Source organism: Talaromyces atroroseus, assembly GCF_001907595.1.
Source record: "Talaromyces atroroseus strain IBT 11181 chromosome Unknown scaffold_16, whole genome shotgun sequence".
Lineage (NCBI taxonomy): Eukaryota > Fungi > Ascomycota > Eurotiomycetes > Eurotiales > Trichocomaceae > Talaromyces > Talaromyces atroroseus.
Window position 1 is genome coordinate 14,032 of NW_017971448.1, and position 15,131 is coordinate 29,162.

The 15,131-nt window shown below is 43.4% G+C and overlaps 4 protein-coding genes across 4 annotated transcripts, besides 11 other annotated features; 2 read left to right on the top strand and 2 right to left on the bottom strand.

The window, feature by feature from the left end:
• Positions 1-315: 315 nt before the first annotated feature.
• UA08_08800 (hypothetical protein) lies at positions 316-2,246 on the bottom strand (the record flags this gene model as incomplete). The annotated part of the gene is made up of 2 exons (XM_020263870.1): positions 316-1,926; positions 1,995-2,246. The coding sequence occupies 2 exons, from the start codon at positions 2,244-2,246 to the stop codon at positions 316-318; spliced, it is 1,863 nt and encodes a 620-aa protein (XP_020116032.1).
• A 1,062-nt stretch (positions 2,247-3,308) lies between these two features.
• Positions 3,309-3,540: a repeat region (Identified by RepeatMasker using a combination of RepBase library and repeat library created with RepeatScout).
• A 158-nt stretch (positions 3,541-3,698) lies between these two features.
• Positions 3,699-5,915: a repeat region (Identified by RepeatMasker using a combination of RepBase library and repeat library created with RepeatScout).
• Positions 5,916-6,189: 274 nt separating this feature from the next.
• On the top strand, positions 6,190-6,956 carry UA08_08801 (hypothetical protein; the record flags this gene model as incomplete). Its single annotated transcript, XM_020263881.1, has 2 exons — positions 6,190-6,208; positions 6,247-6,956. The coding sequence occupies 2 exons, from the start codon at positions 6,190-6,192 to the stop codon at positions 6,954-6,956; spliced, it is 729 nt and encodes a 242-aa protein (XP_020116029.1).
• Positions 6,957-7,018: 62 nt separating this feature from the next.
• Positions 7,019-7,202: a repeat region (Identified by RepeatMasker using a combination of RepBase library and repeat library created with RepeatScout).
• A 125-nt stretch (positions 7,203-7,327) lies between these two features.
• Positions 7,328-7,461: a repeat region (Identified by RepeatMasker using a combination of RepBase library and repeat library created with RepeatScout).
• Positions 7,462-8,464: 1,003 nt separating this feature from the next.
• UA08_08802 (hypothetical protein) lies at positions 8,465-9,797 on the top strand (the record flags this gene model as incomplete). The annotated part of the gene is made up of 6 exons (XM_020263892.1): positions 8,465-8,632; positions 8,692-8,728; positions 8,797-8,864; positions 8,917-9,037; positions 9,287-9,293; positions 9,368-9,797. 6 exons carry the CDS (start codon positions 8,465-8,467, stop codon positions 9,795-9,797), a joined length of 831 nt encoding a protein of 276 aa, XP_020116030.1.
• A 311-nt stretch (positions 9,798-10,108) lies between these two features.
• UA08_08803 (hypothetical protein) lies at positions 10,109-11,751 on the bottom strand (the record flags this gene model as incomplete). The annotated part of the gene is made up of 2 exons (XM_020263903.1): positions 10,109-11,383; positions 11,509-11,751. 2 exons carry the CDS (start codon positions 11,749-11,751, stop codon positions 10,109-10,111), a joined length of 1,518 nt encoding a protein of 505 aa, XP_020116027.1.
• A 427-nt stretch (positions 11,752-12,178) lies between these two features.
• Positions 12,179-12,507: a repeat region (Identified by RepeatMasker using a combination of RepBase library and repeat library created with RepeatScout).
• Positions 12,500-12,836: a repeat region (Identified by RepeatMasker using a combination of RepBase library and repeat library created with RepeatScout).
• Positions 12,837-12,869: a repeat region (Identified by RepeatMasker using a combination of RepBase library and repeat library created with RepeatScout).
• Positions 12,870-14,754: a repeat region (Identified by RepeatMasker using a combination of RepBase library and repeat library created with RepeatScout).
• Positions 14,755-14,917: a repeat region (Identified by RepeatMasker using a combination of RepBase library and repeat library created with RepeatScout).
• Positions 14,918-14,922: 5 nt separating this feature from the next.
• Positions 14,923-15,030: a repeat region (Identified by RepeatMasker using a combination of RepBase library and repeat library created with RepeatScout).
• A 13-nt stretch (positions 15,031-15,043) lies between these two features.
• Positions 15,044-15,131: part of a repeat region (Identified by RepeatMasker using a combination of RepBase library and repeat library created with RepeatScout) that runs on past the window's edge.

Here is a 15,131-nt window from a genome sequence, read left to right on the forward strand (position 1 = left end):
ATACCTTTGGAAATAATATAATGATGATCTATTTTCATTGGCCCTCCAAAACTGTCATTATAGAAACTCTGGTTTGATCCAATGCGTTGTGTTGATAGTCAAGCAATTGAATTTTTCTCATTGCGTGTTTAGGAAATGCAGATCATACGTATAATTATTGGACTTTACTTCAAGGTTCAATGAGAACAATAACTTCTCCATTACTCTGTTGGAAAAGTAGCTGATGGTATCAATGTGAAAACGATGCGCAATAACGAGGTGCAGAACATTAACGACGTAGCGTATCGTTAGTGAGTACCAGGTGCTAGTTTTAGTTCACTTTCTTCTGTCCTCTTTGATAATATCAGAGGCCTTCTCAGCCACAAGATACACGACACTTTGAATGTTCCCTAGTGGTTCTAATGGGAAGATACTCGCGTCTACAACTCGTAGGTTGCGTGTACCATGCACAATCAAACGTTCGTTGACAACGCCATCAAGTTCGCGTGGCATCATGGCGCAAGTTCCAGCAGGATGGAAAACGGTAATTACACGATCAGCTACGATGTCTTTTGCATCCTCGAGGTGGTGAGCGGTGCGATTGGATGGGATACGCTTTCCACCTGCCTTTAGCATTGAAGCTAGAGGCTCAGTGGATGCGATCTTCTCAATGTATTGCGTATGCCTGCCAAGAATTTCAACATCAAGCGGGTGAGAGAGTAGTTGTAGGTCGAACGTTGGTTTAACCAATGGGTCAGGAGAAGTTATATGAACGTGACCACGAGAGAATGGATGATTCAACATAACCATAATGGTGATGAATTGACCCGGCGTATCTTTCTTGTTCATCAAATCAGAAAGCGATAACACGTCACGCATGTTGATTTGAAATGGCAGATACAGGTATTCACCAGAAGACTCGTTCGAGTTTTTGAGAAGTTCACAAAGAAGCTTGTACTGCTTCACCAGACCTGGAGATAAGTTGTCTCCATCGATATGGGAATCAATCAGTGTTTTGATCTTCTCCTCGGTCACAGGGCCATTTGCTTCCACAAAGGGCATGTATGCGCCACTAAGCCAACTACCTCCAAGCGGACCAGCACGGGATGATTCATATAGCTCAAGGAGTTGTTTCGTGACCTCGGGGTTGACTAGTGCATCTCCGCTCATGATCCCCTCGGCGAGTTCATAGCTGATGTGAGAGGACGGGTGGTCTTGCAAGTTTTCGCCGACATTTGGATTATCAATTACAACCGGGATCCCAAGAGATTCCAGACGGTCTCTTTGCCCGATCCCAGAAAGCTCTAAGATCTGTGGGGAGTTGATTGCTCCAGCAGACAGAACAACCTCATCTCTTGCAGTTACCGTATGCTGCTCTCCATCCTTTGTTCGAAACTGCACACCTGTGGCGGTGATAGACCCGTCTGATTCGTTGAAAATAATTTTTTCGACAAATGCCTCTACTAGAACGTGAAGGTTGGGGCGTTTGGCCGTGTCGGAATCATAGTATGCCGTCCGTGAATAGCTTCGCTCTCTTGTATCTGGATGAACAGTGTGCGTGTTGGTAAACGCACCAATGGCCTGGCCGGTGATGGGGTCATTGTTGATTTCATATCCGAGCGCTCTGAACGTGTCCATCCAAGCCTGATTACCTGGAGAATAGCTGTCTCCAAAGGAGACTTGCAATGGCCCATCTGTGCCTTGCATGGAATGCTTGAGGTAGTCAAGCTTGATAACATCTGTGGTGGCTTTGGGAGGCGCATGAAAGGTGTGAAATTTCCGAAGGTACGGGAGCACGGAGTCACCCTCCCAACCTGCATTTCCCAGCGCTGCCCAGGCGTCGAATCCTGCTTTGGAGGGATAGAAAAGAGCCGAAAAATTAATACCGGATGAGCCGCCTAGCATCTTCCCACGGGCGTGGCCCAATTGACGTCCTTTCAAGCCAGGCTGAATTTTAGTTCGTCATCGTTAGTGATTATGACCATTTGCAACAGAGTAAATTTTATCTGACTCACCTGCGGTGGTGTCATATAGTCCCAGTCAACCTCGGGGTCACCATATAGCAGGGACATCAACCCGGGTGTGTAAACCCTTGGATCATTCTTTCTATCACTACCTGCTTCAATTACCAAAACATTGGTATTTGAATCTTCTGTGAGACGATGGGCGACCACTAAGCCCGCTGTCCCGCCCCCGATAATGATAACGTCGAACTCGTTATTTTCGATTGAAGCAAAAGACGATGATGGTCCAAGGTGGTCTGCCATCGCTCCTTTTGTCTGCTAAATAGCAATTAAGGGGGTTCTAATGCCAAATATGATGATCGTAATATAAAGCTAGAATGGAAATGAAGTACGGAGTAGAGAAAGGCGACTGGGCTCAAGCGCTATCTATATGAATAAGGATGGAGCACGGCATACCTTGTATCTAGTGAAGGAGCCATCAGGTGGTAGAGCCGGTAGCAACCGCCGGCAGAGCCTGTGTCAAAAGCCTAGTCTGTTAATTCAGCGCTGTCATTGGACAGCTATGTATCAGCGAGGACTCTTAAAGACCGCTATACCAGTAGAGGCAACGCCTGTGCTATCACTTGACACTATCCCCATTACATTCGTTATTTGCGTACGTACGTCTTCGAAATTTCCGTCTTTTAGAAATCATCGTTATGTGGAAGACCAATAATTGGCCCAACTCACTGACATCAGGGGTTGCTTGAGGTTATTTTTGCGACCTTAGCTAGGTTTGCTATACTGCGAGGCTAAACCATAGCTGGTGCGTTAATCATAGAGAACATATTCTTTTGGACAAAATATCAACACTAAATGCCCCGGTACGTCTCGTATGCTTGTTAGTATCCCCTGATTATGCTGGCCTTAGGGTTCTTTCGAAGGATTGTTTATTGTTTAGGTTTAGATAGCACACGCGTATGCGAGCTAGAATATGTAGCTATATTATGATATGCCATTGCGTCTACTCCGTACTTATCGGAGACAATCACAGGACGTGTGGGTGTGCCATGATGAAGCGACGAGTATTACTGGTGTGGGGTCAGAAGTAAGCTAATGCCCCTAGTTACGCACGGCTGGACTTAGTCCATACCAGGCCCCGCTGTGGCGCTTGGGACCCAGTTTATACCATCTCTCGGTTGGTCGGGGCCCAATCGGTATGTGCATTTAACGCCTCGTGGGCTGTTCCTAGTTCCACAATTTTATGGATTCAAATTTGAGGACCGAATAGGATTTGGCAAAAGGTACATTCAACATTTCGTTAATACATCTGCATACTAGGGATACATGTACGTACATGGAGATGAGGACGTGTGTGGTAGAAGAAGGTATCAAAGCCCACGTAATCTCGCGACATGTCGCCCGGGGTCAGATATCCCGGTTATCAGGAATGCCAAGGCCCGTCTGACCCCCTGATAACCGGGATATCTGACCTCAAGCCTAATGCTAGAAATAATACAAGAAATCGATTTTTACACCTTGTACGAGCTGGTTCCTGTACGAGACTATACAGCGCTACAGTCAACTAAGCAGGCGGTCAGAAAGGCGGACGGTTTTCTATCCAAGGGGGCGAAAATCATCGTTCGGCCGCACCGGACGTAGCCCTTGCTTTCTACACCGACTTTTAGTGGTCAATTGAGCTCGGATATATGATATCCCTGTATTTTCGTACGAGGACCACTTATATTCCTTCTTAGAATCTATTTATAGTATGGAGGAGCCTCCGTACAAGGGCCTCTCGGTCGAGCAAGACCGCCAGCTCAATTTACAAGCAAAAGTCTCTTTGCATAATCAAAAGGTTGCAACACGTATCCAGAATAATCGGCCAGACAATACCAATCGACAGTACAATATCCGGCAAAAGGAATTCATAGATTTCTGTACAAGCCAGGGCTTTGATGACGGCTATATTGTTACCGAGAAGAAGCTAGTTTTTTTCCTGGATTCGCAGGTCCTTAACCGTCCAATCCGGAGCTCTCGATATCTAAAGAATCGTACGGATACGGAGGGCTCATCTATCGTACAAACTATTGGACATTCATCTATCAAGGCCTACACCAGTGCCATTGTTGATCTCTGGCGCTTCCAGCAGACACTGGGTACGAATCCGAATCCTAATCCGCGAGGTCATCTAGTTGGAGCCATGCTTCGGAACCATAAGCAAGATGAGACCAAAAGGAAACGGGCCCAGTATGTAGACCGAGGCCTTAATACCCTCCAGGACGGGTATACAGAGGATAATATTAGAGCATTCGTACGATACTGTTGGTCTAATTGGATAAAAGAGAATAATAAAGGCCGGAAACCACAGGCACAGGAGTCCTATCTTCGGACGGCAGTGGACTTCCTCTTCAGCCATAATATGCTCCTCCGAGGTGAGGATCGACGGCATCTTGAGATGGCAGACCTCTTTACTCTCTATATGGACGAAGGGCCAACTCCATGTTGGCCGATGATCATGATGAAACTGAATGGCAAGACCAATCAATTCGGCCGCCTTGAATATATGGCAGTCGTACGACACCGTGATCCCCTGCTCTGTACGATATGCCATACAGCTTTCTATCTCTTTTACCGGTGGGAGCTCATGCATGAACCGGTGCCACAGTTTTACCAGCGGCAGCAGTGGTATGATTTCCGCATCTTCAAGGGAGCATATCCAGATCAATCTATCTCGTACGAGATCCAATTGAAATGGATCAACCAGGTATTCGATGCTATTGGACTATCCTCCAAGAAAAAGACACACTCCGGACGATCTGGGGGGGCAATGCATGCAGAGCTTCAGGGAGTAGATGAGAATTCAATCCGGAGAGCTGGCCACTGGAATCAAGATAGTATGAGCAATTGCTATCTATCAGGATTGCCTCGGTCATTTATTCGTACACTTGCTGGCTTCAAACCTACAGATCAGGGCAACTACTACCTGCCACGGGCTTCACTGGACCCTCCAGACACTCTCGTACGAGCTCTCTGGCCATGGGTCGATCAGTGGCTTTCCTGGTTCGCCTCGTCCGATCCAGATGAGGCATATAAGCTTGGCCTGCCTCCCTTGCCCCCTTTGGTGCGGCAGGGTGTAGAGAGATGTGATCAGGATGACCTAGCAGGGCAGAGCTTCCTAAAACTTCTCAATCTGTTTCGTACGACTATTATCCAGGACTCTGTCTTCCTTCGAGAGGAATTCCCTGGCCATTCAATATGGTCTCATCCCCTATTCCAACGGCCAGATTATCACCAGTTCTCCGAGCAGGTCCGCTCTGTAGCTCGTACGGCCTCAACACCTCATGAGATTCAGCTCCGTCAGACGATCCCTCTTGTGGCCGATCAGATATCAACTATTGGGAATAACCTAGAGCAGATCATACAATTGAATCATCAGCAAACCCAGCACTCTCTCCGTACGATTCAGGCTCAGATGGACCAGTTATTATCCGGAAAGATTACCTTTACTGCAAGGCTTGCAGGCTTCAATGAACAGAATCAAACACTTGCCATTCCTGCTCAAGCAGCTATCAAGGAAGCAGCCAGCACCTCGTCCGACTCGCCTGCCGCTGTGGCTACCCCAGATCCCGTACGAGATCAAGATCCCTTGTTGGAACTGCCTCAAGCCAGCAGTCTACCTCTCGATGCTCCTTCCTATCGAATGTCTCGTACAATACGCACGGTGCGTGAGCTCTGGGATGAGTGGTACTCAGGCCTCAATGGCAATCCATCAATTCAATCTCTCGAAGCCTCGTACGGATGCAGCTGGAGGCCAGATAATAAGGAGAGGGTGTTCTTTAGCCGTAGGAAGGTCATCATTGATGAGATACACTCACGGGCTTCTCATGGCATGTCATTAGCTGCTGCAGTCGAAGAGGTTGAGCTCGTACGAAGGAAGGCGCATTGTACGCTGTACCAGCTGCAGGTCTTATTGAAAAAGAATGTACGATAGGTGAATTGAACCCTGGAGTTAGAGTCAATGAAATTGAAGTCATATTAGATCTCTATACTCGTACGAAAAGGGAATAGCCTAGCACGTCCACGTCCAGGTTCACGTCAACGTGCTGCCTTCCTTCCCAATTTGGTCATATAAGACAAATCAAACAAACAGCAGGCACCAACCACCCACCTCTTAGAGCACCTCCTTCCCATCTCAGTCTTCCTTCTCTCTCTCTCTCTCTCTCACCACAATCGATCATCATGTCGCTCTCGTACGAAGCCCCCCATGCTTCTCATCTATCTAGGTGAGCCTCCAAGCTTGAATGAATGAATATGCTAACAGTTCCTCGTACGATTCGTCCATGGCCGAATCGTACGAGTCACAGACGCAACAACGCCGTCGATTTCCCCTCCGCCACCGCTGGCCCATCCTCTGTTAGGGAGAGGATGATTGCCCTCATCCAACGCCTGATTGACCAGGCCGAACAGGCAGCTCCGTACGGTCAGGATCCCATGGTTATTCTGCCCCCTCAGGCATTGGACTTCTGGTGCTCAAGTCCGCAGAGCCGCGCTGCACAAGCACTTCCTGTGCAGAGAGGAATTTATTTCAAATCTGGCAGTTTGAAAGCCTTCCAAATTGTGTCAGGCCGCCAGTCGTACATCAACGCCCTGTTGATCGCTTCGCGTGGAGTTGTTGGTCCCCCGTGCGGTGCCAGTTGCCAGGCTGATCGTACGAACACTCCATTTGTCCAGTGTGTCCGCTTGCCGGGCCACTGGAACGGGTGCTGTGCAAACTGCAAGTGGCGTGACTGGGGAAGTCACTGCCCGCCCGTACGAAGGCAGATAACAGGAGGCACCAGAATGGCTATCCCTGGAAGGTCAGACATGGTGAACACTGTCCCCCGTGCTCCTGTTCGTCCGAGTCAACCAGGCGGTGGTGTTGGCCGTCCGATTCTCCTTATAGAGGATGGGCCAGCCGGTGAGTCGGAGGAAAATCCGATTGATCTTGATCCTGAGCCTGGTTCTCAAGAGAACCCCTATGAGATTGATTAAGGTACGTACGATTTTCTTACTGTTTTCATTGCACATGCATATGCACACACACATCATCATCTTCTTTCTCTGGCACTGGGACGGCAGCAGCAAGGTATGTGTAATTTTTCTTTAGCCCAGTCGTACGGGCCATGTGTACGACACCTGGGCAAGAACTTGCACCTCTACGTGGTGTCCAGGATCAGTAGCCGTGCAGAATCTCTGTGCGGCGAAGCGAAGCAAGTCATCTAGCTTGAGTGTGTTGTACGTACGGTAGCAATGAAGCCAGCTTTATAGCCCTAGAACTTTTATGCATGCAGTCCCCATAGTAATAATTACTAGTATTATGTAAGATTTTTTTGACGGCAGAACGATTCTTACTCGTACGAGTAATCTGACCCCCATGTAATTTTGGGGTATTGACTTTGTGAAATTTGTGCGGTTTCTCGGCCGCATTTAGTATGGAGGCTTGGCATTTCTCGCGACATGTCCTAACAAATCTGACCCCCATATAACCGCTAGATATACACAGGATGATGACACGCGGAACTTAATATTGCCGCCTCTTCCCGCACCTTTCTTGGCGGATGTTGATCACGTGATTTGCAGGTCCGGATGACGCGGCGAGAGGTGGAGCACTCAGCTTTTGCACTGCTTTTGCACTGCTTTTTGCGGTAATACTCCCGTATTTCTCCTTAGTATGCTGCTCTATACAAGGACACACTACTCTACTTTCGTATACCATACAGCAGCACAATTAAGACATTTGAATTTGATAGAAGGAGTGGATTCGAAGCCCACACTTGGTAGTATCCTATGTTGGTTAGAATGCTTGGTTCCGTGGGAGGATCTACTGTCGATAGGCATAGATCCCGCAGTCAATGTTAACCCAGCAGAGAGAAGTATGTGTTAGCCTCGTTTCAGCAATGTCGGTGGATACTGATAATGCCCTGGGCTACTCGTAGTTAGGTGACTACAACATGCTAAAATAAACTATAATACAACCGTTGCGGCCTGGTCCTCCGTGACTAAATTGACGCTTGACGTAGTTAAGCCTTAGACCTAAAACGGAAATCCTGGTAGCCATTCGCCTTTCAGCATTCCTTTCAAACCCGCCCAAGAAGGATAGGCCGCACTGACTTTTAGTAGGGGATGACGTTTCTAATCTGACAGGAGCATCTCCCGCTGAGCAATTAGTAAAGGAGCGAAGAAAAAAAAACCATCTCAACTTTGGCCGCAAATGTATCCTCCAATCCGGAATTTACATCATTATATCTCCCACCATGCCTGACTCACGGAGAGCAACAAGCATTTATGAATGACATTTCCTGACCGTGAGAAAAGTCAACACAGAGTGGAATTGCGCTTTTTGCCACCGGACACCGATGAAAATATACGACTGAGCCCATCATTATATACCTCTTAACTGTGATCGCACCGAGTGAACTATTTCATATCAAAAGACAGTTTCTTGTAGCCCAGTGAAAAGCCGTTCTCACCCAGGGGAGTCTGCGAACCGAATGTGAAATATGGTGAAGATATACCCTATTGACTCCTTTGGACGGGTCTATCATGAGGTCATAGCGAGCGGGTGTTTGGTTTCTGTTGCCTCCGTGGCACTCTTCATGAGACTCACAGCCCGATGGTCCAAAAAGATACCCCTGTGGTGGGATGACTTCACAATAATTGCCGTTTGGGTATGTCCTTTCATGAAGACAACTGAGTTGATTTTATTACCACATACTGACCGTAGTAGATCCTCTTGTGGGCGATTCTTGCGATTCAAATAAAATGTGAGCTCTATGATGGCTGTGAGGGATAGAATACAGCAGTGAATTCTTTTCGACTAACTTAAGAGTAGATGCTCAATATGGCATGGGAGATCAAATGACGACCATTCCTCCAGGCAACGTGGTACTCATGCTCAAGGTTTGGCATTCCTAAAAAAGACAAATTTGACTAAATCCCTGACATTGTATAGATCCTCCCAGGGTTTCAAGTGCTATGGGGCACAGCAATGTCACTTGCCAAATTTTCTTACATGTTTTTCTACCTGAGCGTCTTCAAAGTCAGCAACAATTTCCGTCTGTTGACATTCGGATGTATGGTCGTTGTTACTTTGTGGTGGGTGGCAAACATATTGCAGATATTCGTTATCTGCAGACCTTTCAAGATGAATTGGGATTCTACAGCCCAGGGGACCTGTGGAAATCGCCCTTTAGCTTATGCACTTGTCGGAGCCTTCAACATAGCCACAGACATCACGACTTTGCTTCTGCCAGTGCCAACAGTGTGGAAACTCCAAATGCCAATGAGGATGAAAATTGGAATCACTGCTATTTTTTGCATAGGTTTATTGTATGTTCTCCCCATCTGCCAGAATCAAAGCCTAGGGTTTTCTACGCATATTTACATACTTCGCTTGAACATAGGATCACGATCATCAGCATCATTCGTATGAAGTCTCTGGTTGTCCTTTCCTTCACTGAAATAAGCAGTTCCATGGTCGACCCTGTTTTCTGGACAGTGGTGGAACCGAGTCTTGCCGTAACGAATGCCTGCTTGCCAATAATTCGCCCGATCCTCGCCGTAGTAATTCCCGGCCATCTTTTTTCCAGCGCCTACAAAACACCAAAGAGCGATGACGTGAGGGGATTTGGCAACATCGAGGATGGGACATATCCGCTCTCGCCACTCAATGCTGGGTCTTCAACGAGTCATATTAGAAGTGATCAAAAGCAATCGACTGCCGCTGCTGCTAGTGTGGAAACAGACGATGATTCTCAGCGACGTGTTTCCAATGAGAATACTGGGCCCTTGGGACGTATAACACGAACGACCGAGTGGGAGGTTAAACATTGATACATTGTTTAATTATTTCCTTTTTCAGAGTGAAAAAAGGTGGGGGGAGGGGGCACATTGTCTACCAGGCTCATATCTCATTGTCTTTGTGTACTTAATATAAGCTCAAAAACTAAGTTGGGTACCTGACATTTTTGTAACCTAGAGGTAAATCAATAAACATTCGGGCTTTTAGAGGTTCGCGTGCATCTTCAATGGGAAACTGTGCGAGGTGGTAGTGTTGGTAATCAACAGTATTTAATCAGTAGTCCTGAATGCCCACGTATGTACAGCGCCGGCGGCGAGTTTCATCTTTTCCCTCACAGGCTCACTCAAACTTTGTTCAAATATTCGAGCAGATCCGACCACATAAGTGTTGGTAGGTTTCCCCTCAGCCATAAATTTCCATTTCTATCTCTGCCCATAACGATGAAAACAGGCATATTAAAACCACCGCTCTGCTTACCATTATCAGCATGGTAAAAGATAGGCTTTCCTCGCGCATCAGAATTATTCTGCGTTGACTTTAACACGGCCGGGCCGAAGTCAATTTGATCTATAACACGGATTTTGCTCCAGTTTGAGATCATGGCCAATTTCATATTGATATCACCAAATACCGGTTCCCGGCCCCTTCTTAGCATTGTATCTCGTCCTATGGAGGCGAGAGCTCTTATCTGACTTTCGGTAGCCTGCTCTGTGATAGCATTTCGCGACTCAGAAGCCAGCTCTCCAAGCGACATGGTTTGCGCACGATTAGCTGTAGAAGATAAAAAGATAGCCGACGATGCGTTTAGCACGTACGACATGTTAGGCCAAAACACTGATGGAGCCCGGGTGCGCATATTAATCACCATTAGAGTCATGACACGACGTGTTGAACCTTTTGGAAGTCCTCGCGACGTGATGTGGGTGGCCAGTGCCGCGAGAACATCTCCCTCACTAATAAAAGCTTTCTCCCTCTTCACGGCGCCCTCGCTCTCGCCGCCAACAAGGTGCGGCAGCTGATTACGTGCCTCTTGCACTATGGCATCTATTGTCTTGTGTGGAACGCAGATAGTGCGTGCTTCTACCGGCGGGTTCCACCAGGACTCAAACAAGAGCCGCAAACCAAAAAGTACTAGGCGCCAGCCTGTGAGCATAATATCAGACAATACATGCTCCTTGGCAGGCGGATCCTGGGGGCCGCACAATTGATCCATGGGGTCGTCGTGGTATGTAGCAAATGGTGGCACGTCTCCCGGGCGGTTGGCCAGCACCAGGCTCCAGGCTGAGAGGATAGTAGCGACGCCCCCCAGGTCGGTAGTCACATGGCTATGACCCAAAGATACAAGTGTACCGTCGGCGAATGTTACTACATGCAGGGAGAACTGTGGCAAATCCGAGTATATGAAGTCGTCGAAGCAGCGCGCGGCACCTGGACCTACGCCCAAGTTTTGGAATTCACTTGCGTTGGGGACCACTGCTGGCTTATCGCCGGCTCGGGGTAGTCTGGAGGCTAGTGGATGTTCGGACATGGGAATTGTGTATTGTTCTTTCGTGAAATGAACTGCCGGTCGCTGCGGTGTAAAGGCGCGAGGAACATGGATCTCGGCCTTGCCATTGGGCTTTTTTCATTGTTAGGATCATCGACGCAAATGGCATGGAACAGGTCTCTGAGAAGAGCTGCAGTGCTCGGAATTGGAGATAGTAGAGACAGAAAAGCCACTACCTCTGCTGCTTCAATACTTACGCCAAGTCGTATCCTTCCTCCAAGGCGCCGCCAACCTTCCATCTCAAAAAGTTGAGATAGCGCGAGGTGAAGCTTGTCGGGGTCCAGCACATCTGCGAAGTGGAACATCCACATATATGTGTAGCCACGTAGGGCAAATGTATCATCAAGGAGGTGGCATGGGAGGACTTCATCGGTGGACACAATTGGTGACGGAACGCGCTTTGGCCCGCAGTCAAGGATGCGCGAGAGCAAGGAAGTCATGGTCCTGAACGTTGTTGCTTGTTCGTATGCTTCGGTTCTTGCAACATAGAATGCTAAGCAACATGCAAGCGGGAATTGGCAAGAATTAGAGGGATTCTTAAAGCACAATTAGTGAGAAATTTCTTTTCATAATCCTGCGAGGCTGACTTACACGAGGTCAGAGTCAAATACCGCTCAGTAGTAAGCAGTAAGCACTAGCCTTTTATGTCGCCATGCTGCTGATGATTCGGCCTTCCAGTCCTACCTTCACAATCTACAGAGTACGGAGTACAGTTTTTCTCATTATAACATTGCCAAGGAAGTCGTGGGTTACGAGTTGGATTTGAATGGGCATAGACATCGTATATGTTTAGTGAGCCTGCTCGAATGATTAGTTAGTTGACCACTTGAATAATACAATACTTCACCGCCTCCCACACGCTACCACCTGCGGAAGTACCTGCGGGCCACCTATGAATGAATCACATATAGGGAAAATGTGGGGCTAGATATATCTTATAAGGATTATCTTATATTTTAATTCATACTATAGATTATTAAAGGATTTATATAATATTAAGAAGGGTAAATAGTTTTTATTAATTAATATTCTATATTATTAAAATCTTCCAGAAATCTAGATTATTAGGTACTAATATATAATAGAGATAATTTATAGATATTTAAAATAGAAGAAAGTATAAGTAGAAAAAAAAAGCTAATAATTATTTTTTTTCTTTTTTTTTCTCTCTAATTTAATCTCTTTATGTTTGTGACGGGGGTTGCAAGAACGTAGCTGGGATTCGGCTTTGGCCTAGGAATAGATTCGAATATATAATGTATATACACATATGCTTAGCAGCTAATCACTGCTTCACAAAGGCCTGAGGCCACCCACAGTTATAAGGTGATATATATCAAGCTGCTAGTCTAATTAGTGATAGGAAACTAGATAAGATTATATACCTATTATATTTTAAAACTATTCCTAACTTTATCTAAGATTCTATCTTATAGCTATTCTTCTTTTTATAAGGATATATCTCTAAGTCTAAAACTTTATAGGCTTATAGAATTCAGTATATAAAATTAATAGTTTAAGTTTTTGTCGGAAACTTCGGTTGAATTACCATTGAGTATAACGTAACCGGTAAGCCACCCGGCCATGTAAGCGACCCGGCCACCTCCGCCCGGAAACGCGTTCTATTTCAATCTTACAACTTCAACGCGTTAATATGCCACCAATTCGCAAGAAAAATCCTTCAAAATCAGCTGAATTAAAAGAAAAGATTTAATTAGCTATTTCTAATTTAAAAAATAGAAATATTTAAAGTATTTATAAAGCTATATAGATTTATATTATTCCTTATATAATTCTTCAAGATTAACTAAAGGGAATATAATATAAATATATAAAATGTGCTAATAGTTATAAATTCACTTAGTTTAAAGAGGAATCGCTTATTAGATAGATATTAGATCTAGATAAGCAAGGATTATCTCTCTAGTTATTTATAGTATAAGAAATAGCTAATTATCTTTTTTCTTAATATGGAAATCAACAAGTTAAAGAAAAATAGATTTATAATCTAATTTAATATTACTTAGAGCTTAAATTATAATTTTCTTAAAGATATAACTATAAATATGCTAAATGCGAAGATTTAAAGATAATCTAAGAATATTTTAACCATATATAAGAGGCTATATTAGAATATAGCATCTTATTAGAAGATATTTATAATTTTAATAAGACTAGCTTTGCTATAGGACTCTATATAACTATAAAGATTATTATTAGAAGTAATTAATATACTTATCCAAAGCTATTATAATCTAGTAATTAAGAATAGATAATTTTAATTAAGACAATTAATTCTACTAGATAAACTCTATTTTTATATATAATTTTTAAAATAATAAAATATATACAAGAAGACTAGTTTAAGATTTTTTTAAATAATTAAAAAATTAATATTAATAATAATAAATAGATAACTAATAATATTAATATAGATTAATTTTAAAATTACTTTATTTCTCTTACAAATGGCCATATAATGAGAAGATATTAAATGCTGATTTTTAATAGTTATGAAAGTCATTTAACTGTGGAATTTGACTATATATATACTAAGAATAATATTATTCTAGTCTATATGTCTTTATATTCCTCTTATCTCTTATAGTCTCTTAATATTAGCTGTTTTATAATTATAAAGCGGAAATATAGATAGCTTATTAAGTAGTAGATGAGGCTTAGATTTAATTATATTAATAAAATTAATTTTCTTATTATATTTCTAAAAGTTTATATGATGGTATATAAAGCTAAGATTATTTAGAAAAGCTTTATAGCTATTAGATTAATACTATATAATCTAAATTAAGTCTATTAACAGCTTACTATTCAGTTTAAGACTTTTATATCTCTTCTAAATTAATTAAGTAATACTTAATTATCTTACTTATAAATACCTTAAAATCTATATTAATTTAAATATCAATTGAGTATAATAAAAAGGCATATAAGTTAGTATATAAAAAGCTTATTAAGTTTAGTTGATAAGGCAATTAATTAGATATCTAAAGTGTATAAAATAACCACAAATAGCCTTATACTTCTAGAGAAAGAAATTCATGATTTATAGACTATATATAAAAAAGAGAAGCAAAAACACAGATAATCTAGAAAGTAGATAGAATATGAGTAAGAAATTACTAGAAAAGAAGCTCAGGCGCTTATATAAAGTTAGATTAAGGCATCTTAAAGTGTTACTATTACTCCAGCTAAACCTAAGCTATTAGTCTTGTAAGTGATTGTACATTACTAATTTAAGTATAGTAAATATGGTATTCTTAGGCATAGAAAGCCTCAATGCCCTTATTGTACTAGTAATTAGTTTTTTTATATATAATTATTATTTTGGGTTGAAAATTGTGATTAGAAATTCATATAGAATGCGTTTCCGGGTGGAGGTGGCCGGGTCGCTTACATGGCCGGGTGGCTTACCGGTTACGTTAGCTAGGATAGCTATTAATGGGCGAAGTTAATAGGCTTCTAAGATTGAAAGGTCTGGTAAGATAAAAGAAATAAGAATAAGATTTCTAAATATCCTGATTAATAGAAGATTGTATATTTAAGTTTTTATAGTTAATTTAAGATGATAGAAGAAAATTAAATATAGGGTAATGTCAGAGAATCAGAACGTTACAGCCAATGGATAAGGGAAACTAATGCATGATGGAACAAAAGATTATCCGTAAACGCTAGGGTTAGGGTATCATAGAAATCAGAGCAAAGGCTATGATGGTGACAGCGGATTATGACCGCTATTCCGAATACAGCATGTAATCCACAACCAACATTGTATTTCACAGAGGTGCATCTAATTAGCTAG